The sequence below is a fragment of the Muscardinus avellanarius genome, assembly GCF_963383645.1.
Source record: "Muscardinus avellanarius genome assembly, chromosome: 2".
Lineage (NCBI taxonomy): Eukaryota > Metazoa > Chordata > Mammalia > Rodentia > Gliridae > Muscardinus > Muscardinus avellanarius.
Genome location: NC_137787.1, coordinates 193,520,926 through 193,546,327, shown reverse-complemented (window position 1 = coordinate 193,546,327; position 25,402 = coordinate 193,520,926). Strand labels below are relative to the sequence as shown.

Sequence of the window (25,402 nt, the reverse complement as noted above, 5' to 3'; positions counted from 1 at the left end):
GTGGCGCACGCTTGTAATCCCCGCACTTGGGAGGCGGAGACAGGAGGATCGCGCAGGTTCGAAGTCAGTCATGCTGGCCTAAGAGACCCTGTTTCCAAATAAAAGATATAAAATAGGTTTGGGAGTGTAACCCAGAGGTAGAAGGGCTTCCAGGAACCCCAGTACCACCCCCCCCAAAAAAAAAGTAAGCTCACACTTCCAGTGAACTATGAGATAGTCTATTTTTCCCCCAAACAAAGAGCTAGTGAGTTATCTTATCTAGTTTGTACACCTATTTTTTTTAAATTTAGGCTTGCTCTTCCATAAAACAGTGATTTCCAAAATTAATTTAAAGTTGCTGAAGGCCTCACTAAGTTGCTGAGGCTGGCCTTGAACTTGTGATCCTCCTGTCTCAGGCTCCCAAGTATTGGGATTCCAGGCATGTGCCATCATGCCTGGCCTACTGGTTTAAATGTCAATCTCATCTTCTCACAAAATCATTCAGAATAGTGTTTGACTACACCATGGCCCAACTAAGTAGACACATAAAATAAGCCATCACACAAAGTAATGCTAAGGCTGAGACTAATTATTTGAAGTAGATAGATAGATGTTGGCAAGCAGCCACCATGATCATTCCTTCTTCATTTCTCCAACACAAAATTGTACTGAGGAGCACTTCCCCCAACCCTAGGCTTTTCTGTCCATCACAAACAAGCAACTGTTAAAATAATCTAGACTATGTATAGAAAGCTACAGTTTGTGCCACTGTACATTCTTCTGTTGTACCTACTAAATTTTCATGAGTGTTTTCTTCTTGTAAGACTTTTTCAATAGAAAACAGAAACAAACTGATATACTTTGTGAAAGGATGTAATCTTATCTTGCCACTTGACTCAATGCCAATAAAAAATAGACTTTTAGACAGATTGAGATAGAATTTCTCCCATTGTCTGAGATATATAAGTGATTCACTTCATTTCATTAGTTGCTTTATTAAATGAAAGGATCCAAATAATAAATTATTTTGTGACGTGGATAGTATCTTTCCATTCATCTCTATATTGATCTGTTTTCTTATTGATACTGAGTTTCCTTAAACCTAAAATGAATTTTTACTCCTCTACACTTGTGGTGGTATTACGAATTAGTGCACCCACTATGGAGATCAGTGTGGAGATTCCTCAGAAAATTGGGAATGGATCCACTATGTGATTCAGATCCTGGGTATCTTTCCAAAGGGACTGAAATCAGAAAATTATAGCAATATATGCATGTCCATGTTTATAGCAGCATAATTCACAATAGACAAATTATGGAACCAACCTTGGTGTCATTAACAGATGATTTAATTACAAAATTATGGGATATACACACAGTGGAATTCTACTCAGCAATAAAAAGAACAAAATTATGCCATGTTTAGGAAAATGGGTCGACCTGGAGAACGTTATGCTAAGTGAAATTAGCCAGTCACAGGAAGTAAAGGGTCATCGTTTTCTCTTATATACAGGAAGCTGGGGAATACTCAGGATACCAGAGGGACCTCAGATAATGGAGGAGAAACTTTAGTGCAACCAGGGAGGTGGTCTATGGGAAGGGGAGAAGAAGAAGGAACATTAAAGAAGGAAACACTTCCACTGATATGTACATATGTGAGAATACCAATGCCAATCGCAATACCCTGTTTAGGTACTGGGGGGTGGGGAGGGAGCTTGGGGGGAAGCCCACAAAGTGATGTGTGCATGTATGTGACTATCATTGTGGACTACATTATAATAAATTATAATAATGTGAGACTATAATGTACCAATAAAAGCATAAAAATAAAATTAGTACTTATAAAAATATATCCTATGTGACAGTTCATTTATACACTATTTTCTTCTATTTCAGAGCTGAAATCTTTTCAGAAGAATGTACTTCATCATTTACATCTGAAAAAAATGAAGGTAACTTTGAAGGTAGAAATTTATCATCAGATGAAATGATATGGACAAGTAGCAATGTAAGTGACTATGAAGTAAATCACTTTTATGAAAGTCACATGCCATCTTCAGTTGGAACCAGCTCATCTTTGTCATTGTTTCACACCAAAGCAAGGGAAATTTTTCTAAGCCATGGACAGCATCAAAAAAATGAATCTGGAACAGTACAATTTTCCTCAAAAGAATTATTTTCAATAATGAAAACCAACAAAAATAAAAATTTGGAGTTCTCTTCTTCTGATCTTAGATTTTCAAAAACTTCTAATGTTGCTGTAGAAAATGAAGATTTCAACGTGGCATCATGCCCTCCTGCCCATTTCATTCTTTCTAGAGACCAACTTAAACTTCTGGAAGAAAATGTGAGAAAAAAAATTTTTTTGAAACCCAAAGCTACATTACAGAGTAAAATTGATTATCTGTGCTCAGGATCTCAAGAATCTTTGATCCAGAATCAATATTCTGCTGAGATGGTGATTTCTACCCAAGCACAAGATTCTTTCCCAGAACAAAATGCTATTCAGAACCAAGAGTTATATGAAGCACAGTTTACTAGTCAAGCCCAACAACTTGTTCACAACCAAGAATCAGTCAACAGCCAGACTGATATCTCGGCCAGCTATTTTGCTCAGCCTCAATATTTGATAGGTGAACCATTTCCCAGCAGCACACAAAACTCCTTCCAGGCCCAAGCTATGGATAGGAGTCAGCATTCCATTGAAGTCCCCTGTGTTGTTAATACACAAGATTCAACCAAGGGTCTAGAGTCAGATGAATACTTGGATGAGACCCAATATTCTGTGTGGTTTGAAGATACAAAGGAGACTAAATATTCAATCAAGGGACAAAATAATGTTCTTAAGAGTGATGAATTTCTAGTTTTAACTCTAAGCCCAAATTCAGTTGCTAAAGATATGCCAGAATTAAAGGGAATGATGCCAAAAGGCCAGCATCAGATTGCTTCATCAGAATTAAACCAGTATTCTGTATATAGCTCAATGCCTCCTTCACCTACTACTACAGGGAAGAAAAACAGAAGAAAAACACCAGATAATAAAAGCAAGCTCAATCTTAAAGTTTCATCTCTAAAAACAAAGAAAACACCAAGTTCACAAGTATTTCAAATCATAGTATATCACATTACAAAAAATAGGAATGAGTTAGAATGTGAGAGTAACCATAAGAAGAAAGAATTAATTCAAAGGAAAAGTGTATCAGATATGGTTTTACATCATATTTCTGTATCCAAGCTTATTACTCCTGACATTAAAAAATATTCCAGAAAAAAATTAGTGACAGCCACGACAGACTTAATAAAATGTGGGTATTTCCTGCAGAAGCAAAATAAACCACCAGATACAGAGAAAATCAATCATGTAGGTTCTGATGAGAGAGGAATATCAGGCATTATTAAAAATGTAAATGACAAAGAAAATGAAAGACCAAAACACATTTTGCCAGAAATGTTGCCTCAGCTAGAACAGTCTTTTGTGGATAATACTGTTGAACTAAAAGCACCTTGTTCATTATTAGAAACAGACTGGAAAAACAAAGAGTCTTCTGAAATATCCATTAAGCAAATATTGGCCCTGAATATTCCACAGCATGAGATGACTTCAGAAGAACCTATGTCAGAACCGAAGCAAAAGCCTTCATCTCTTGAAATGGAACCCCAAAGCAGAATGGAAGTACAGGAGGACCTCCAAAATACAGAGAATTCCCAGCTACAGCTCTCAGGTAAAGAGGAGTTCCGGGATGGTACACCACACAGGCAGGGGTGTTTTCTGAAAGAAAATACAAAGCAACAATATGATTCTCTGAGAATTGTTCCAGAGTTGTCAGATGCCAGTTTTCTCATTTCTAGAGCCAAAAAGCATAAAAGCAGTGAAGAATTAGACATAAAAATTCAGGTGACTACAGAAAGTGTAAATCTGAAGCAAAAGAAACCATTATTACTTAATATTTCAGAATCTGGTGACCTAAGTGAAAGTGAGGAACCAGAACATAGCACTGGAAGAAACAGAAAAAATAGGCATCAGGATAAATGGACCTCTGATGCATTTCGTAATGCCACTTATGCTACCATTTCTGAACCACCTGATATGGAAATACATGGAATCTTAAAATCCAAGACAGATTCATCAACATTAAACAGGCTCAGTTATTCAGCATTAAAGCAAGAGAAATTACCAGATGGAAAGAAATCACAGAAGTCAGAATACATTGAGACCAGCTCTATATTTAAAAAGCCACGCCAAAGTGACAGTGAGCAAGAGGAACAAGAAGAACAAGAGAAACAAAACCAAGAAGAGGTTCCACCACTGACACAAGAAGTTAGGTTCAGCATACATCTAAAGCCAGTGCCCAAATATTTCAAATTTGAAATGGAACAGATAAGGCCAGGAAGTAGAAAAACTCAAAATAAAAACCACGAAGTAGACTCACAAACTCTTTCTACACAAACTGTTAGGCGGACCAGTCCATGTCCCATGACACATACATTTCAAGTTGAGAAACAGGAGCAAAACACATACAGACCTACAGGCAGAGAAAGTGCTACAGATCTTGTGAGCTCACTTATAATTCCAGAGAACTTGCTAGGTGGTGAATATTTAATTGAAACAACAGAGTCTGGGGTCCCATTTGATGGAAACCTCAGGAACACATTGAATGATCACATGACAGAAAAGAAGGAAGACTTAAAAAAAGATTTAGCTGCAGTTGCTGCGGATCCTTTCGAAATCAGAAAAATATTGTCAGACACAGAACATGTACTCAGTGTGAAACATGTAATTATGAAAGTAAAGAAGTCAGCAATTTCACTGATGCTTTATATTAATAGACATGATACTCCAAGCCATAGAAAAAATTGGGGAGACAATTTTGAAATCATAATTAAACAGATGCTGCAAGGTGACATTTCAGCAGAAGTGCTTCCAAATGTTGGCTCTCGCATGTCTATATTGCCTGCTACTGGAATGCAGAGCAGACTAAATGCTGAGAATAACAGTGACATCAAGCTAGTACAAGACAGATCCCAAAATGAAGGGAAAGAAAAGTATTTGGGCTCCACTAATAAGGAAAATGAATCAAAAAACACACTAGAACCTTACTTGGAAGATGAAGTGAAAGGGATCAAAGAAGCCATCCCTCCTGACAGCTGGAGTTTTGGATCTGAGGCACAGCCAGTGAAGAACATTAAAACAGAGGAAGAGATGCATCATCCAATTCCACTTATGGAAACCAGTAAGGAATCTATTTACTGCCCCAGAATGGATCCACCTCACGTTGAGAATGTGAAGAGAAGGCTGGCTACACAAACAGACTTTCAGGGCACTGCAGATGTGGAGCCACCTCCTCTAGGATCAAGAGAATCACTGAATGGAGACACTTTAAATCAAACAAAAGGAAGTAACACTCCAAGTAATAGGAGTGGTTTGGGGAAAACACCTTACTGTTTTGCGGAAGAAAAGGCAGAATTATGGAAAGATTTACCAGCAGTTTCCCCAGAGACTTTTCAAGGGAAGAAAAAAGGAATAAAACTTACAAATGCACTAAGTACAATGAAGCCCAAACCTATAAAAATGAAGGTAATGAAGGCATCAGTCTCACAAAGTAGCATAGGCCACCGAGCAAAGTCAGGATTGGACTTTAAGGCTAAGATTAAAAACATAAACCAAGCTGAAGAATCAGTAACTGAATATCTAAATCATCTTAACTTTCCCATACATAGAAAATTGCAGGAAGAGTTCTGTAATATCCAGTTAAAGCAAGGAAAGCCAGTCAGTAAAAACTATTTTGATTTGTTTGTGAAGACTAGTGACAGAGAGGAAGAAGCCCAAAATAAAGAGGAAGAGGAACAAGAATCTTTCCTACAAGCAGCTCCACAGGACAGCCAACATGTGTGGTCTGATTCAGGTCAAATGAAAGGACTCCACCTTGATGAATCAAACCCACCTGTTATCTGTTTTACACGAAAACTGCCCGTTGATGGGCAAAGTGTACAGCACCAAACAGAATTCCCACAAGTTACTTTGGAGGATGGTCTCAAAATGGATCATATAGTGGCTGAAGAACTACAGAAAACCCACAAAACAGGAAGTGACACCAAAGTCTCTGTGAGTCCCAAAGCAGCGAACCTGACACTCAGTGAACTTAGTGACACAGAAACAGAGTATGTTTTAGCATCTGGTGGAAATGCTAAAAAGGATGTAGATTCTTATTCTACAGAAGACAATTCAGAGATACCAGCAGGTTTGCAAGTGACATGCCTGCAGCCTTCTGATTCCACTATAATGGCCTTTGTTTCTGAATCAAAAGAGCAGAAAAAAGCATTAAAACTAGCAAGGAACCAAACACCAATGAGTCACACACTTAGAACCATGAGAGAAATAAAGCCATCAATTTCACTTATGCTTAATGTCAGGTATAGCAAGGAACTGCAAAGCAGTATTAAAATGATGTTGAATGATCTACAACAAAGGAACAATATAGCAGATGCACTTCTGGACATCATTCACTTCACGGTTCCCATTTTGTCCCAAATCAAAATGAGGATAAGTTTAAATGTGGAGACAGATATGCAGAACAATGCTGGAAAGCAAGATAGTCATGTTGTGTCTTCAGCTATAAAGTATGGGGAAGCAATGGTTGATGTATTCTCTGCACAAGAAGATGGTGTGCCATCCAATGTAAACTATCACAAAGAACTGGTCAATAGTAGTGAAAATAACGAGACAGCAGCTTTGGATTTTTATGTATCTCCTTCACCTACATCTGAAAGGAAGAAAATTTCAGACATGAAAACTTCAGTGAATCACACATGTGAAATTCTGAAAGCAAAGGAATTGCCCGTTTCAGATATGCTCAATATTAAGGATGGTGCTAGTCCAAATAATAGAGAAAGATTGGACTATGTCTGTCTGACAGATAAAATATACTATCCGATGACTATGACACCTGATACTGATATAAACAGCGAGATAGAAACAGAAAAAGGTACACCAAGAGAAAAAAGGGTCAGTTCTTTACAAGTAAAGCAAGAGGTATCATCACAGGAAGAAAATATGACTTCAAATGACACCAGTCTTCAAGATCAAGAAGAAGAAGCTGAACAGGAGGCATTATTAAAAGTAATTCCACAGCACAGCCAACATTTTATATTCTGTTCAGGTCAGAGGAAAGATCTTGACGTTTGCAAATCAAAAAACCAACAAAGTGAGACAGTTCTAATCATTACAGAACAAGATGTCCCACAAGAGATTCAACCTGCAGGTCAGGTACAAGGAGAGGGGCTGAAGGACAGCCTCCAGACACAAAGTGACATGCTACAGACAGCAGGCTCAGTAACCCCTCTTCTAAAACCAGAGGCATCCCCAGCTGGTGAAGTTTTACTTGGTACAATAAAATGTGGCATCGCAACAGATGGGAAGCATTTGGAGGAACCACACAGTCTGGGTGAAGAGAAAAAGGCAGAGTTTAAGAGTGAGCTACCAGCAACTCTTCTGGGGTCTTTGAATCTCGCCACACCTGATCTACCTGAATCAAAAAGGCAGAGAAAGACACTCATCTGTAGAGCCTTAAAAACGGGCCCTACATGTATAATAAAGGCAAGGAAGGAACCAATTTCAAAGATATTTAATATCCCACATTACAGTTGTCGAAAAAATACAGCTCCAAATGCCCTAATTACAAAGATCATTGAATTTTTACCATGTTCTAGGATCTTATCAGTTGGGTTATATATGGTTGTAATGAACAAGCCAACAGCAGAGAAAAAGAAAGGATTAAGTGCCCAAGAATTAGCAGAAAAGATTCTGAAGTCTTCAAATTTCTCCATGTTTGCTTTACCTGCATCTGAAAGAGAAAGTGACAATTTGAAACTTATGGACAAGAGGTGTAAAATATGTCGTAAAAGTGTAATTTTGAAGACCAAGAAGGTGCCAGTCTCTAAGACATTTAAAATCAAAGGATATGGTAGACCAGGCCATAGAATGCAATTCAGCTCCAAATTCATGACAAATAAAGATAAACCTGTGGCATCTATGTTCCTCAATGCTATTGGCTCTCTCATGCCTGTGTCCCATGACATAAAAGCGTGTAACAGAATAAAAGAGACAGATAAACTGTGGACAACAAAACTTAGTGATGAGCAGCAGGAGCAACCCACACAGGAAGAGAGAGACTGGTGTGCATGTTCAACTGATAAGGACACTGAGAGCTACAAGGATATTAAAGACCAAGATGGAGAAGCAGCCCAGCTAACTTTCCAGCAACTTAACTTTGATGCTCATAAAATTAAAAAATCTCACTTTGGGGAATCAGATCTAGAACTGAAAAATCCAGCAAGCAACAAAACCCCAGAAGTGCTTACTACAGCTCAAGTTCTAGAGCTTCAGCAAAAAACACTTGTTGCGCCAAGTGGATCAAATTCTTTTTCTTATTCTATTTTGAATTCATTTCCATTTGAGAATCTACCAAAAGGAAAAAAATTACCAAAAGGTGTAAATGATACACAGATTACAAAGACTTCATCATTAGTGCCAAGAAAATCAACTAGTGAATTTTTAATTGTTACAAAAAAGGATCACATCCCATTTGAAAGAGGCCCTGGGAAGGAATCTTCTAGTTCTACTCCAAAGGGGGATGTAAGTTTACAAAATGATTTAATAGTTAGAACTCCAGAGTCTTCAGATTTTTCCATGCCCACTTCATCTGAATTCAAAGTTTTTAAGAGACACACTATTCCTAGGTATGGTGCCCTTAGTCATAGAAAGAAAAAGGAATTAATCTTAGAAATTATGGCTAAAGAAGCATCTCAAGATATGTCAAATATATCCATGAATACCTTTTCTTCAACACCTGTTTCACCTGGTATCAAAATGCATAAAAAAGCAGAAGCAATGGAAAGCTTATTAAGAAAACCAAACGATATTACACAATTAAAGCAAGAAGAATTGAAAAAATCATATACATATCCCTTTAATAAATGGCGTATCTCAAGCAACAAATTAGAGGGAAGTCAGCAAAATGAAGAAGAACAGGTGGGCACAGATGTTGTTTATGAAACAGGTCCACAATTTCTGAGCAGCACAGAAAATAGAAAAGATCAAAGTTTGCTTATTCCAGAGAAAGATGTATGTCAACGAACAGTGACTTCAGAAAATATACTGGAATCTATTTGCTCTCCAGTGATTCCATTTCAAACCAGAAAGCTAAAGAAAAACATTCCACTACCAAAAAACATACCACATAAAACAGGTGAAAGGGCTCCATGTACAAAGTCAGAGAAAGCAACATTTGATGAAACAGAATACAGTACTACATCTGATGGGAGTCCTCTAAGAATGCTGGATGACAGTACAGTTTCCCTGCAACTTGAGGGGATAGGAGAAAACATAAATACACAGAAAGTGATAAGCTACACACTTGATCAAAATATCCCACCTGCCAACTCAGGGAACATACTGTTTGGAAGTCCATGTGATAAAAATTCTGTAAAGAATCATATATCCAAGAAACATGAAGAGGTGCAAAGAGATTTACCAACAATAAGGACAGTGTCTGCTTTATCTGATGCCCAAAGACAGGAAAATGTATTAAAGTTTCCAGAACCCATAAGACAAGCTCTTATGGGTTCCAAACGTGTAACTATGAAGGCAAAGAAGCCTTTTGGTTCACAGATGCAGAATATCACCAACTATGGTAATGTAGACCATAGGGTAAAGCAGGAATCCAATTCAAAACCTAAGTTTAATGACATCCAACAAAATAAAGGTACAGTTAACACATTTTTCTCTCCCATATCTATCTCAACTGGTACCAAAGCAGATAGCGAAATGCATAGCAGCTTAAAAGCAGAAATGGATAAACCAAGAGTAAACATATATAGTCATATGCATTCAGAGTTAGAGAAGTCACTGCATGATGGGGAAGCACAGAAGGCCAATTTGATTGATAGACAAAGATTTAGCCTTGCAATGAACAGGAATGTGCAACACGAGAAAACAGAGAAAACCATCCCCCAAATGGCATCAGAATCAGTTCCATGCTGTGGCCAGCATTTCTGTTTCAGTGCTAAGAAAGATCTTAGCATTCACAAAGCAGAGCCTGATCTGAAGTGCTCAGAAGGCGGACAGACTCAGAATTTGTCCTTTACAGCACAAGAAGCAAATCAAGAAACACACCTCCGAGAAACCCTTTTGGAACCTGTTTCTAAACACATGATGAATTCTCTTCAAGTCACAACAGTGGAAAAAGATCCCCCTATGCAGGAAGGAATAAAAAGTATGGTAGGTCTGAAGGCTTTAGCATATGGTATGTCTTCGGATGGAAATCTTAGAAGAAAATTGAAGAGTCCAATTTCTGGAGGAAAAACATGGAATCAAAAGGACTTATTAAGAGCTTTAAAACCTTTGGATTTATCCAGCCTTGTATCATCTACATCTAAAAGTGAGACCTACACATGGCACAAAAAGGGCAAAAAAAGCATAATGGGTCCCAAGAATATAACTTTTAAGGCAAAGCAACCACCAATTTCAAAGTTGCTTCATGTCACAAGGTATCCTCTTGGAGGCCATCGGAAGAAAAAGTGGCACAATGTTGAGAAGAAGATGAGACAGATAAAATGGCATGGAAGTGTAAGAGAGGCCTTATTCAGTGACATTGAAGATTCTAGGAGTCGAGCACCCAAACTGATGATTGATAAACTCTCCTTTGATAGAACTGCAAGGGGTACTCTATCTAACAGAACACTTCAAAATGCTCTAGGTGGTTATCCTGCAGAAGAAGAGGCAGACTTACAAGAAAACTTAGGTGCAACTTTCTTGGGGCCTTCAGATTTTTTCATGCCTATGTTTTCCAGCTTTAAAAGTCAGGTAAACCCACTACAATTGCCAAAAACTGAAACGATATTGAATCACAAATGTTTGACTATGAAGAAAAAGAAGACACCGATCTCGCAGGTACTTAAACTCAATGGGTACTTCACCACAAAAAATAGCAAGAAATTTGAATCCAATTTGAAAACCAAGATAAAAACAATGTGGCAAGGTAGAAATATGACAGACGTATTTCCAAATACCATGTACTTCTTTGGCAATAAAAGGCAAAAAACCCTGAAAATGGAGATAGACACCATGGGTTTAAGGTTTAATCATACGCAGCTAACACAAGCAGAGACACCAGTTGGAGGCACAACAAGGTATTCCAATTCCATTTGCAAAAGTGGTGCTTCCAGCTTTTTACAGGAAGCAAAACTACATAATGGAGTTATTGGGAAAGAAAAACAAGAAGAGTCAATAAACACAGGCCCATTTCACATAAAAGAAACAATACTGAGTGCGCATCCTAGAAAGGAATTTGATCCTGGAAAATCAGAAGGCGAGCTTTTTGAAGAAATTTTTTTCCGAAAAAGAAAGTCTTATAAAGGGAATCTGGCGGGAAATGTAAAAATAGGAAAAAATAAAAATGTTCAAGAAAATCTCAGCGCTGGAGTCCTCCATATGGAGAAACCATATAGTAGTGTGGAACTGAGTAAGCCAACAGGTGATGTTATATCTAGTCAATATGATGTAAAGAGAATTGACCATTACATTGTAAAAGAAAAAATTCCACATCATTTGGCAGGAACCATTACATATTTTGTTGGCAGGCAGTTACATTTGTCAGAAGAAATTAAAAGGCAGATGGATAGCCTAAAAATACCTGGCATGCCCAATGCCAAAGGTACGGTTTTGAAGGTAAAGCAATCAGCCGTTTCACAATTACTTAACCCCGCAGGCCATGCTGCTGTAAACATCAGTAAGAACCAGAAACAGACCTTTAAAACCCCGAAGTTAAAAGCAGAGAGGCACAAAGCTGTATTATATGCTGAGATAACATCTATATATGCTTCAATGCCTATTCTACTATGTATGAAAATGAAGCACTCGCCTAGCTCCAGAGATACATATGAAAATCCTTCTGAAAATAGAAGTGCCCCAAACAGGGCAAATATTAGGGGGAAAAAGTGTGGACAAAAATTTTTGTTTAGAAGAGCTCCACAGGATAGCTCACCATTTGAGATCTTTGGAGCAGAGCAAATGAGAGCACCTGGTCCTTTCAAATCAGAAGCAGCTTTAATCAATATAGTGCTCCCCAAGAACATCACTCCTCAAAAACCAGAAATTTATTTCATAGATCTAGAAGCAAAGATGCAAGTTGTAAAACAGTTTCGTCCCAAATCTATCTTTTTATCTAAGATACATGCTCTTCAAATTGAAAAACAGAAGAATACATTTAAAACTGCAAACCGAAAAAGAGTGACAAATCCCAAGATTCTTGCTCTGCAAAAGAAACAGCAAGAGTCCTGTATCTCAGGAGCTGTCCAGGGTTGTCCTTATGCCTACTTAATTAAAATTATGAGACATGAAGATAAGGCAGAAATGGCAGATATCAGTAGGCACACCAAACAGGTAAAACTGAAGGCAAAGAGAACACCCATTTCCCGGTTGCTTGGATATGGTTCTAGAAACAATAAAAAGGAACTGAGAAGGAACCTTCAGCAGAAGAAGTCATTCCAGTTGAGTAAAAATGTAGCACATGTAGTTCTGAAAGCCATTTCTTATTCTGGGTGCCTTGTGTCTCATGTTCAAAAACATACAGAAATGAAGGTGGAGAAGGACAAGCTGAAAGAGAGGGTAAGCAGTTTTTCTCAGCAAAAGCTGGAGAAACCACTAAATGAAAGGCAAGTGTCATTGTCAGGATGTCTCGATATGTCCAACATCATGGGGAAATTTCAGGAAAATACTAAAGAAGCAGAACAATTTCACCAAAGCATTTTAGCAGACATGCATCAACAATACGTACAACCATTGCCAATCAGGTCACAACCAATCAAAAAGCATTGTGTGGAATTTGAATATGTGCCCAAAAAGGTGTGTTCTGGACCATTTTCTCAGAAAGATGACACTGATTTTATTGGACTTGACAATGTTAAATCAGAAGTTGATTTGGAAAGAGAAGTACAACCGGTTATATTTTCACAGGACAAAGAAATCAATTATAGTAGGCTTGAGACCCCAAGAACTAGAACAGACACAAAACTTAAATCTCTCATTGCTCAAGGCGAGAGACAAGGAGTTGTAGACTTTACTGAACGCTCAGTTTTAATTCGAGGTGAATCAAAGAAAATGAATATTTCATTAAGTTCAAAAAGACAGGATGTATTTCTTACAGGATGGGATGCTTTTCAGCCAACAACTTTTAAGAAGCAAAAATTGCTAGAACCAGAAAGTATTTCTGAGATAGACCTGGAGTCTATTTCCTGTCCCATTAGGGAACCTCTTCATTCGGCAAACACAAGAAAGGTAGCTAAGGAAGGAGATGAGTATAATAACAGAAAAAATATTCTGCACCTATTGGGAAGAGAAGGATTAAAAGAAACTGATACCTTAATATGTTCCAAAGGACAGAAATCTCATACAAATTTAAAGGGTCTACACAAAACTTGTGCAGTTCAGAGATGTGAGAAACCAGGTCAGATGTCTAAAAGTACTCTGGAGTCTGTGTCTTCCCCCAGTAAAGACCCTCTTCATTTAAAACATGCAATGAATACAACAAGGACACAAAATAATAGCATCTCTCTAAGTTTCAGTGTAAATGCCCAAGAAAAAGAGCAATCAGAATTAACTGGTATCCCGTTAAAATCAAATAGACAAAAAGTGGACTTTTCAAAAAAACTGAGGGCAAAGCAATTGAACACTTATAACATGAACAAAGACATGATTCTGGAATCCGTTTACTCCTGCATACTGCATCATATTTATGTTGAAAACGCAGGGAAACAAGTCTCAACAACAGCAATCGTACAGTCAAAAATTGTGAACCCGATGGTAGAGAAAGCATCAAATGAAGTCAGTATTCCAGTAGATGAGTCTCCATGTACAAAAGAAATTAATCTGTGCATTGAAGGAAGAAAAGAACACCAGCCAGAAAGTACATGCAAGCCTTTTCCAACATCTCTTACGTACCCTCTGATGGGTATATGTCAGATGACATTGCCACAGATTAAGAAAGCATTAAAGACAGCAGATGTTCTAGGGCATGACACTTCAAATACAGAAAATGGACAACAGCAAGAAAAATGTGCTTTTCAACAGCCTGCATCTCCCTTTAAAAAAGATCTACTTCATATTGATACTCCAATGCACCAATTAAAATTAGATGCTCTAAATATTATGCACCATGACTATTCAACTTTACAGACTACAGACCCATTAAAGCGAATGGATGTTACAGACGGATACATTCAAGAAAAGACAAAAGGACAAAGCCCACAGCACCTGTCAATTTCCTATGGCAACTTTGAGACCCATATGTCTTACCCTCTGACTTATCCCTGTCTCCAGTCACATTTAATACCTCAGACAACGGGAGCATTATCAGAAGTAGGTAATGTGTCAAGCAGGACAAAAGGTCTAGGTTTGTTTTCTACAGATCAATTAAGTACTCTATATAAGTATGGGCTGGAATGTACTGTGCCCTCAATTACTTCAAGGCAAATAAAAAAGCACAATATAATGCTGCCTTCAGAATATAGTAAAACTAAAACAAATTTTAATAATTTGTTTTCAAAAGGAAAGCAATCATCAGATGGGGCGCAAGTAATTAAGTCAACATCAGATAGTAGCTCATCCAAAATAAGAATTAGAAAGAAGGTAGAATTACATAAGGCAGTTCAAAAGGAAGAATATTTGTCTAGAATATTTTTACAGTCTCTTTCTATGTGTATGTCTGTTCTGCATGAAGTTAGAAAACAGGAGGGTAGCATAAAACAAGGAGTTAGGAAGGACATAATATGTCCCCAAAGTAGACTAATGTTGGACAATATAGTTAGTGCTACTGACTGTGATACCCCAAGAAACAAAATAGGACTGCAGTGTAATAGAAAAGAGAAAATAATAAATTTAAAACATGTAAAAGGGGAGCCAGGTTTAGCTATGACAAAAACATGTGGGCCCATCCTTTCCTTACCCTACTTTGAATTGAAGAAAGAGAAAATTGATGGGGTCATCTCGAATAATGTCAAAAGAACAAACCAAGATAGAGTAAAGGCGGTGGAAATAAAAGAAATAAAATATCCCAACACTACTTTGAATGCTGGGAAATCATCACTGTCATCTGTACTCAGTAGAAAGGAAGTGCCTTTTCCCCTGGGCATTGCAAAACCACAAATCAAGGAGCACGAAGATAGAGATAAATCAGATGTGGAACCAGCAAACCTGTATACTCCCTCGCCATTTCTATCACATCCTAATTTGAATTCAAGTATAGAAGTAGGAAAAGCTAAGTCAGGAATACTAAAGAGCTGCCTTCCATCACTAACACCCCAGACATCATCCAATGCCAGAAGAATATCATTTGAAAAGTCGATTAATGGTGATAGTTTGAGTGCTATAAAGGAATCAAAGTGTTTGACCCAGAAGAAGGAAGACAGAGAAAGCATGGTGGGGGTGCAAGATATAATTGGCCTTGTCTGTACTACTCTGAGGGGGAAGAAGTCGCCGTTAAAACAGGCACTACATAGAAAAAAACCACGGTGGGGTAACAAAGAACAAAATATAATGATACAGGAAGATAAAAGAAATGTAGATGTAATTGAGAATGAACCCTTGTGTTCCATTCCTTCTCTACCCCACTTGGAATGGGATTCTAAAATAAATGACATGTACACACGGGGACTGGAAAGATTCTGTCTTCCATCACTGACACTGAAGGAATTATCATATGAAATGGGAGTGTGTGAGGGGTCAACTAATGATATTCTAAGTAGTATAAGAAGAGTAAAAGACAGGGAAGAAATAGCTTCAGAAGCAACAATGCATGTGAAGCAATCTTCAGAGTTACAGGAATTACAGTTTAAGGCCAAAGAAGAAGGGGAAGAGATACAGGAAGATAAGCAAGTCGAGATTCAGAGAAAATCCTCCATCTCTTTTCTGCCTTATACTGCAGTAGACACACGAATAAAAGGAGATAAAGCTATGCAAATAAAGACAAGCTCCTCTTTTCTACCACCAATACTCCAAAAGTCATCACCTATAGGGACCATAACATGTAAAAAGGCCACTTCTGGTCCTCTCTCTAGCAGCAGAAAATATGCAATAGGTCACAGAATGCAGAAAGAAGAAGAGAGTGTAGCAGAGGAAACAATACCTCTGAAGAAAGGTGAATCATCAATTTCACTGGAAACTCAGATGAGTGTCAAAGAGCAAGAGAAAAAGCTTCAGAAAATTAAAGAGGAACCAGATGTGGTTGTGACTGATACCAACACTTACATACTTTCTCCTTCTCACTTGAAATTGGATACAATGGTAGAGAAAGCAGACCATGTAACTGAGATGACAGGAAATTCTCTTCTGGAACGATTACACCAGAAATCATCAGATACAGTGCGAGAAGCAAGTAAAGAGGACACTGAGAAGGATATCATGGATCTAAAAGATAAAGGTTTGGGAGGAAATAGAGCTCTTTCACTGGACATACCATGGAACTCTAACAAGCAAGGGGAAATAGGTCTACAAGGTACAGGGCAAGGGGAGCTGGATGAAGTTAAAGAACAAGACGAAGCAGACCTGGAAGGGAAAGAGCAAGAGAAAATCATCCAAAAAGATGAAAAACAAGAGGAAATAAATCTAGACTCTAGTAAGGAAGAGGTGCGGAGTCAAGAGGAAATGTATTTAGGGGGCCAAGAACAAGGGAAAATGGATCCAGGAGGCAAAAGTCAAGAGAAAGTGCATCTAGATAGTAAAATTCAAGGAAAGAGGGGTCAAAAAATTGAACAAGGGAAAATGTATCTAGCAGGCCAAAGGCAAGGGGAAATGGACCCAGCAGGCAAAAGTCAAAAGAAAATAGATCTAGACAGTAAAGAGCAAGGGGTGTGTGTGCAAAACATAGAAAAGCAAGGAAAAAATTATCTAGGAGGCCAAGAACAAGGGAAACTGGATTCAGAAGACCAGCAGCCAGGAGAAACAGATGAAGAAGGTAAAAATCAAGGAAAATGGGATAGAGAAGGTCAAGAACAAGGGAAAGCAGGTCCAGAAAGTGAAGAGCCAGAGCAATGGGGTCGAAAAGGAAAAGATCAAGGGGAAGTGAGTCAAAGCCATAGCAAGCAAGGGGAAGCAGACCTACATAAAGACACGACACGGCAAGTGATTCTGCACGTGTGTTTACCTTCCGTCTCCTCTCCAACTGAAAACGGAGCAGAAAGAAAAGACACACAAGGAAGAACAGAATCTGTTTCAGAACTATGGCCCCAGAAATTATTTGATGCAGGGATAATAGCACACACCAAGTCAATTGGATCAAACAAGCCACATGGTGTAAAAACAGTACAAGAATACAGGTCACAGAAAGTGGTGGCGAGAGGAAAAATAGTAGATATGAAAGATATAGCATACCCCGAGCAGGCAACTTCCAAGGCAAGCCGATTGCTACTTCCACAGGTACCCAGCATCTCTAGCCATAGTGGCCCCCGAACTAGAGACGGACAGACTAACACAAAAGAAAAACTGGACCATGTGCAGGGGAAAAACAGTGAACTAGACGAGATTCTAACTTTACCTTCTTTACCTCATGGGAAGTTTGACAAAGGAATACAAATCAAGGAAGAGAAGAAAAGAGTAGTGAGATCCTTTCTTCCACACTCACGGCACCTGGAGCCATCAGATGCAGGGAAATTAACGGCTACAGTGTCATCTTTGAGTGCTATCTCACCTGATTCAAAGAGAGCAGAATTCATGGCACCTATAGAAGAGGATAAAGCAGATATTGTCAAGAAGACGGTAATGTATCCTAAGTACAGAGCTGTGAAGTCAAAGGAAGCAACCACGTGCGATATATTGAAAACAAAGAGCCTGCAAGTGAACATCACAGAGGAAAAGAAAGAGAGCCAGGAAGGTGGTGAGCAAACAGTCACGCTTCTGGGCAAAGCTCGCTCTTTTGCCTCTTCTTCACATCTCTTCACATTAGAGACAATAAAAGAAGAAGATGAACCAGAAACAATACAAAATGATGAATCATTGTCTTCAGGGCAAATGGCTTCTACGTTGTCACTTGCTGCTGATGTGAATCAAAGAAGACAGTATCTAACACAAAAAGACGGCGTCCAAACCACAGCCGCATATGGCTCAGTGCACCCCCATGGCACAGCTTTTAAGACAAAGACATCAGCACCTCCTAGTGCCTTCAGTATCAATGAGCAGAGTCCTCTGAGTAAGGGAGAGGAACCACAGTGGAGCCTTGAAGAAAAAGTAAGACAGGAGCAAGAAAGAACATGGTATCCTCGTGACCTGACAAAAATGTGTCCTTCCATGCCATCTCCTGAATCCTCTACTTCACAAACAAAGCTCCTTATGCCCCCAGGTACAGAGAAAGTCAAACAAACAGATTCAAGTGAAGGTTTCAGCTTATGTGGTGTGACATTAAAATCAAATCAACATGTGCACTATAAAGAAACAGAGATCACAGTAAAAATGGAACACATGGAAGGTAGAATACTCCCCAGAAAAATAAACTTGAGAGGACAGACACTTCCACATCGATACAATAAAAGGAAACTGCCTTTGAATATTGAAAATCAAAGGACAGAAGTACAGGAAGGTGGTAGCAGACTAGGAATGGTCCTGAGGAAAACTTATGCTTCCTTGCCTTCTCCATCTTGTCTGAGTGGGGACACGGGAATGAGTAAACAGGAAGGAGCACTAGGAGGAATACACTTCTCTTTTCCACCACTAAAGATTCAGGATGCAGTAGATTCAGATGAAAAAGCATGTACTGGGTCAGTAGATAGTTATAGGTTAAGTCACAGTAAAGGATCGATACAATCTATAGCACAGGAAGAAGAAAAAGATAAACTCAAAATAGATATAAAAGACAAAGATCTCCCCAGATATGTGAACCCAAAGGTAGGGAAATTGTCAGTTTCACATTCACTTAGTACTAGAGAATTGGCATGGAAAATCAAAGAAAAAAAGAAAAAGATGGAAGAAGATAAAAATAAACTACTTATGAATCTGGCAAATAGAATTGCAAAGTTGTCCCTCTCACAGCTGCAGTCCATAGAATCATCAGAGGTAGGGAGAAAAACACATCCAGAAGTGACTGACAGGGAACTTTCAAGCGATGTAGAGTTAAAAGAACACAAGCTACAGAAGGAAAAGAAGGGTAGAGGAAAAGCTGTGGGTATGAATGGTATAGTGGAAACCGATAGTATGTATTTGAAGACAGAGGAAACTCCTACATTAGATATAGATAATTTAAGTGACCTTCAGTGCAAAGTTAAAGAGCAAGAAGAAGAGGTTCAGAAAGTTAAAAGTGAGCCAGGTATGGTACTGACTAAGACTCCTGCTGCTCTTCCTAATGTGCGTACCAAAATTAAGGAAGAAAGCACGCTATCAGTGACAAGATCCTCCTTTTCCACAGTAAGCGTTCAGGAACCACCAGATTCCAAAGAAGGCATATTTATAAAGCCAACTGATGGTGGCATTTTCATCAATTTGCCAAAAGGAAAACAACACATGGTACAGAAGAAGGTAGAGGATGGTACAGAAGTGGTGAAGATCATAACATACCCCCAACAAGAAGAAATAAAGGTACAGGAGTGCAAAGATGAGCCAGGCATGGTTCTGACCAAATCTTTTACTTCACTGGCATCTCTACCCCACCCAAAATTGGATAAAAAAATAGAATTAGATGATGAAATGCTAAGACTTACAAAATCTGCTTTACCACAAATATCAAATGCAGGAGAAATAATCCCTACCGAGTCAGTTTGTAGTGATATGAAAGATGCTAAGTATGAAAAACAACATATGCCTCAGAAAGATGAGATAGAGAGAGAAAAAGTAGCAAAGAAGAAAAGCACAGAAATAACTTTGAAGTCAAAGAAACTCCCTTCTTCCTACCCGTGCCACAGAACAGAAGTACATATGAATATTAAGGGGTACAAACAAAAAGAGCAGGAAGGTCCAAGTAAACCAGAAGATATAGTGCTAAGAACAATTTATGTTGCCAAACCTTCTTCACTCAACCTTACACCAGAGAAAGCTATGCAAGTAGACAAAGAAGAGCTTGGAAGTAAAACATCATCTCTACTTCCATTGATGCTTTCAACATTATCAGATACAGAGAAAATAGCGACAGAAGCAATAAGTGATGATGTAAGAGAAGAAACACACTCCATGTCACACAGAGGGAAAAGGTGTCAGTTGCAAACAGTAGATATGAGGATAGGGGTGCATTGCAAAGAGGTGAGGACTCTACCCATTTTACGTATCTTTAATACAAAGAGATTCGTGTTGAATATGAAGGTGCTGGAGAAGAAAGTACATGAAGGTGAAGAGGAATCATGTGTTATCCTGACAAGGACTTTTCTGTCCATACCGTCAGGACCTCTTTCTTTTCTGGACTTGGAAAACAAAGCAGACAAACACACCCTAGAAATGACAAGATTCTCCTGTTCACAGCAGCATCTCCAGGATGTCCAGAAACCAGCAAGTAGAGAGTCAGTTGAGGGTGATAGTAAGAGTGTTGTTCGTCAAGCAGAATACTACATGCCTCAGAAAGAGGTGAAGCAACAGTGGGCCGCAGGCATCCTGACCACTGCCCAGCAAAAGGATGACTCTCTCCAAGTTAAATCACAGACGGATGTAAATTCACAAGATGAGAACATTTACTTCCCAGGATTTGGTTCTATGACAAGTGGGAAAGGACTGGGATTTCATTTTGTAGGGCAAAAGGCTCAGCCAGAAAGATGTGAAAAAGAACATTTGGATCCACTTCATTCTTCTTCCACAATGGATGCAATTAAACTTGGAAATATGAAGGAAAAAACTGAACTAATAGACAACTTAAATCAGAAACTAAGTCCCAAGGTTTCAATTTCAATGCCAAGGAAAACATCCAAGGAAATATGTGTCCCTTTAGGCACCCGTCTAAGTTCAAAAGGATTTTCCATTCCAGAGAGAGATGCCCACCAACAAGAACCTTCATCAAAAGTATCTCTAAGATCTGTGGGATCGTGTATGCCAGAGAGAGATAAGCAAAGTAATGAGAGAAACAGAATGGTTTCTCCCACCGTGTTAGCAACACCAACAAGGAGATCACTTGAAAAAATAAATATTACCAAGTGTAGTGCCCTTCAAACTATGGAAGAACAAGGTATTATCATGAAAAAACATGTTCTATCACTGTCTGAAAGTGGAAACAAGACCAGGCCAAATTCTGTTCTTTCTCTTGAGTGTCCACTTCAGAATGAAAAACAAAAAACAACCTTAGAAATAGATATAAACGGGAAAACTACAGTCTACCGTACCAGCCTACAAATATTACCAAGAATACACACGGATATTACAGAGTCTAATGCCACAAGAGGAAAAAAAGACTGGGCATTACTTGACTCAAAACAAGAAGAATGTGATCCCAAATTACTTCCAAAGTCCCTTAATCCATCCTGGGCCTTTCTACTTCAATCTGGATACCTGGTAGAAAAGGAAGAAACTAACACAAACAGCACTGTTTGTCTGGAACAGAAAAAATTAGAAATGGGCAGTCATAGCACTCTGAATCAGGATAAAGGGAAATTGGAAATAGACACAGACACAGCTGTATATTTGGAAGAGAACAAAGTAGGAATGCACACCAGCAGTACTGTGGATCTGAAGGAGAGAACAAGAATGGACACAAACAGTCCTATACAACTACATGCTCGATCTTCAGTGGCAGAGGAACCTCAGGCCGAGACTCAAGGAAACACTCTTATAGAGAACGTCTGCCCTGGCAAGGAAGAGCATAAAGAGGGCCTAGAATTGTCCAGCACAGGAGAAAACACTCAAGTACAAAAATCATTTCAAAGTAGTGCTCAGGATTCATTGTCTGCCCTTACTCCTTGTTCTCTTAAATGCTGGAGAAATAGATTAGCAGTAACGGATCTGAAAAAAGAATTGAGCCCTGAATATTTAACTATGAAAATTCCAAATGACCCAGTTTTACAGATTGTTGATATCACAAGGCTCAGTCCTCCAAGCGATAGGATGGAATTAAAACATGACTTTAACAAGCCAGAGGGCATTGTTTCCTCAGGAAAAGATGCCTCAGAAGCATTTATCAGAAGTCCTTTGATTTCCATGACGAGTCTACCTCATACTGCAGAAACAGAATCTAAGACAAACCTAGGAAGGGAAAAGAAGATCTGTCTTTCTAAATTCCAGGAGAAAACAACAAATTCTGGTGAGATTGCTAAGAGGGTCACCTTAACAATTAGGAAAGGGGAGCAGAATTTTACAGACACAGCTCCACAAGATTCCCAGCCCTTGGTGGCAAATGAACATCAAATGCAGAAACTTCCTCATGTCAAATCAAAAATGAGCCTCCAAAGCAAAACAAATGAGAAAAAATTAACACTACAAACAAAAGAAAGGATTGTTCCAGGACATGGTCCCTTAAGAATACTAAAAACACCTGACATGCATATGAATGAGCAAGAAGAGAAGTTAGCAAAACACATCCTGACACATGAAAAGTATCCGTTTATGTTTGAAGATGGAAAGGAAATTGTGGAAACCCTTATGAAAAAAACCACACATGTGAATAGTGGATCTCTAGAAGTAGAGCCTCAGGGTGGGACTCATCTGCTCCACACGGAGTGGCCCTTGCTTTCCAAGCAAAGGGACTGGGATGAAGGGGTATGGGACACAAGCTCCCAAAAGGTCCAGCAACAAGACGCTGTTCCAGGAACTGTGCCTGTACCACCTCCAGTTAAAATGTATGAAACCAAAACACTTGCAGACCGCCTAAGTGAAGAATGTCTATTTCACATTTATGAAGCAATTACAACTGTCCTTAAATCCCAGGAAAAACATAGAATTCAAGACAAAGTTTCTTCTGACAAGTTAGAAAAAGTGCAAGCCCCTAAGCCTGAAGACCTGAAATCCCCATCTTTTCCAGTGGGTCCAGATCCATCATTAACAGGAAGATATCCCAAGCTACAGCACAAACCCCTTTTAAAACATCTTATTCCTGAAGAAAAAAATAAGCTTACTAATCATTTCGAGTCAAAAGCACTTGAAATAAAACTGAATCGGATGCCAGATATGGCAAGAAGATCCTTACAAAAACTTAATGTTTATCCCGAAGGGGCCATTGCTAAAGAAAACAGTGTGCAGATCTATCCAAGATTGAAAAAAGTGAGTTTTATGGTTTCAGAAGGAGCTGATACTATAGAACATAACGTGGAATGCCAGTACCCAAAAGATTCATCTCCTCTCAACAATAAGATGACACAAGGGGATAATGGTTCAAGAATCAGCAAGGAGGTAATTACAGAGAAAAGGAGTATTAATAAGCGTCAAAGTGGAGCATCTTCAGTGACTTTGGCTAATAAAATACCATTGCCCCACGTTCTCCAAAACTACTCAGTGAATGGAAAAGACAAACTTCTCATGCACTTTTCTATGAAAACATTGGAGATACAAATGAAAGCTCCTCCAAAAATTGTAAGAGAATCTTGCAGAATGGCCAGTGCCCAGGATAGAACGACACCTTTATCCAACTGTATCCATTCTGCTGTCAAAGGACCAAAGCGAAAAAACAGAATTTTGTTGCTTTTTGAAGAAAAATCTCTTCGACAAATAGATCTTGATTTGCAATACAAATACCTCCGCTTCCGCCAGAGGCTGTCTGATGAAAGTATGTTCCCTCAGCCCAATGCACTTCCCAAGCATATCCTCAAATTAAACACAATTTCAAAATGTAAGAAAGCAGATGATGGTAGAGAACGTCATCCTCTTCCCTTTGATTCAGAACTGAGAGAAAAACGCATTTCTTTCAAGAAGCAGAGTCCCTATGAAAGCTCATTACGCATCAGAAAATGCCTGGAGTCAACCCATGTGCAAGCCGTTGACTCTGGTCTACACAGTACGGTGCAGAAAGATACTGAAGCTGTTTTGGACTTAAAACCCCACAAGTCTCCAGGAAAAGATAAGCAGCAGCATCATGTATGTTTTCAAGAAACAAATACATATAAGCCTCTCAATTTAAGGACTCAGGAAAATGCCACTGGTTTGGTTGATTCACATTCAACTCAGATTAATAAAGATTCTACTGATACTTCAAAAAATATTGAGAGGTTAGCTAACTTGGACAAATGCCCAGGTCCTGAAGTGCATGACAGTGAGGAATGCATGTTCATAGAAGCCAACCCTTACTTAAATCAAGAGTCACAAAACATTTTACTCGAATTACAGAAAGGAATTCCTCTGGAAAATTTCTACAAGAAGAAGGAAATCACAACTTACTTGAAACCATTTTTGAAGGAAGATGCAAGTTCCCATCACATTAGAGCTTGTAAAAAACACAGCTTAATCATGACACCACCTTCCAGAAAATCTCACAAAAGCAGAAATTATAAATCATCCTCCAAGATGCAATCTCCTGATCAATTGTGTAATAGTTCACTTAGTAATATGGAAGTTCAGTCTACATCCTCATCCTCACTCAGTGAAGACAAATTTTCGTGGACCACAGGGAGTGGAGCAAGTTACTCACTGGCACCCTTAACTGAATCAAATATTAAATTGCATCTTGCCAAAAACCAAGGTGAGCCTCAAGAAGACCTAAAAAGCAAAGAAAGAAAGAAGGCCAGATTTGATTTATTTAGGAAAAACGATGTGCATCCGGACTATAATTACAGGCATATGCCTAGTAAAGAAAAACTCACAAGAAAGAAGAAAACACAAGATGAAGAGCCAGAAAGGTCAGATTATCCCCAAAGAAAACATAGATCAGCATCAAAACCTCACCATGAGGGTATGGACTCCCATTATGAAAGTAAAGAAAACTCGCCATTTTTTTATGCCTGTATACCAGCAGATTCACTGGAGATTATACCCCAAACCATTCGCTGGACGATTCCCCAAAAAACTTTAAGAAAAAGAAACTTCAAAGTCCCCATGGTGGCAAATACTTCAAAGTCTTGGAATATATGGACTTCATCCAAAAAGTTGTTGCAGTCACTCTCAGGGCCCTTTGGTCCAGTCCATCAAAGTTGATGTGACCATATCTTGATTCCTCTGAATTAGAACTCTGTTCTATGTGCTACTGTGGTATTCTATGACAAATAAAACAATAGCATGTCACATGTTTTTCTCATGAAGTGTTCTTTTGGTTAATATATTGTATTGCTGTGGTAGCTTTGTATGGTTGTTCTGGGAGACCAGGATGGGAGAGGAGGAGACTCTGGGTTCAGTCCTCTTGGGCTTGGAAAACAAAGCAGACAAACACACCCAGGAACATCCTATTTCTAAGCTACATCCTCAGCACTAGTTTATCTTTTATTTTAAAACAGGATCTTGCTAGGTTGCTGAGGGCCTCGCCAAGTTGTGAGGTTGTCCTCAAACCTACAA

General features: G+C 38.8%; 1 protein-coding gene across 1 annotated transcript in view; it reads left to right on the top strand.

Moving 5' to 3' along the window:
- Positions 1-25,048, top strand: part of CCDC168 (coiled-coil domain containing 168) — a gene marked incomplete at both ends in the record, with an annotated part of 32,037 nt that extends 6,989 nt beyond the window's left edge. The window contains 4 exons of the mRNA XM_080689500.1: positions 1,876-14,477; positions 14,928-18,907; positions 19,052-22,376; positions 22,542-25,048. Of these exons, the coding sequence (XP_080545626.1) occupies positions 1,876-14,477; positions 14,928-18,907; positions 19,052-22,376; positions 22,542-25,048 (22,414 nt within the window). The remainder of the gene's footprint in view (positions 1-1,875; positions 14,478-14,927; positions 18,908-19,051; positions 22,377-22,541) is intronic.
- Positions 25,049-25,402: the final 354 nt, after the last annotated feature.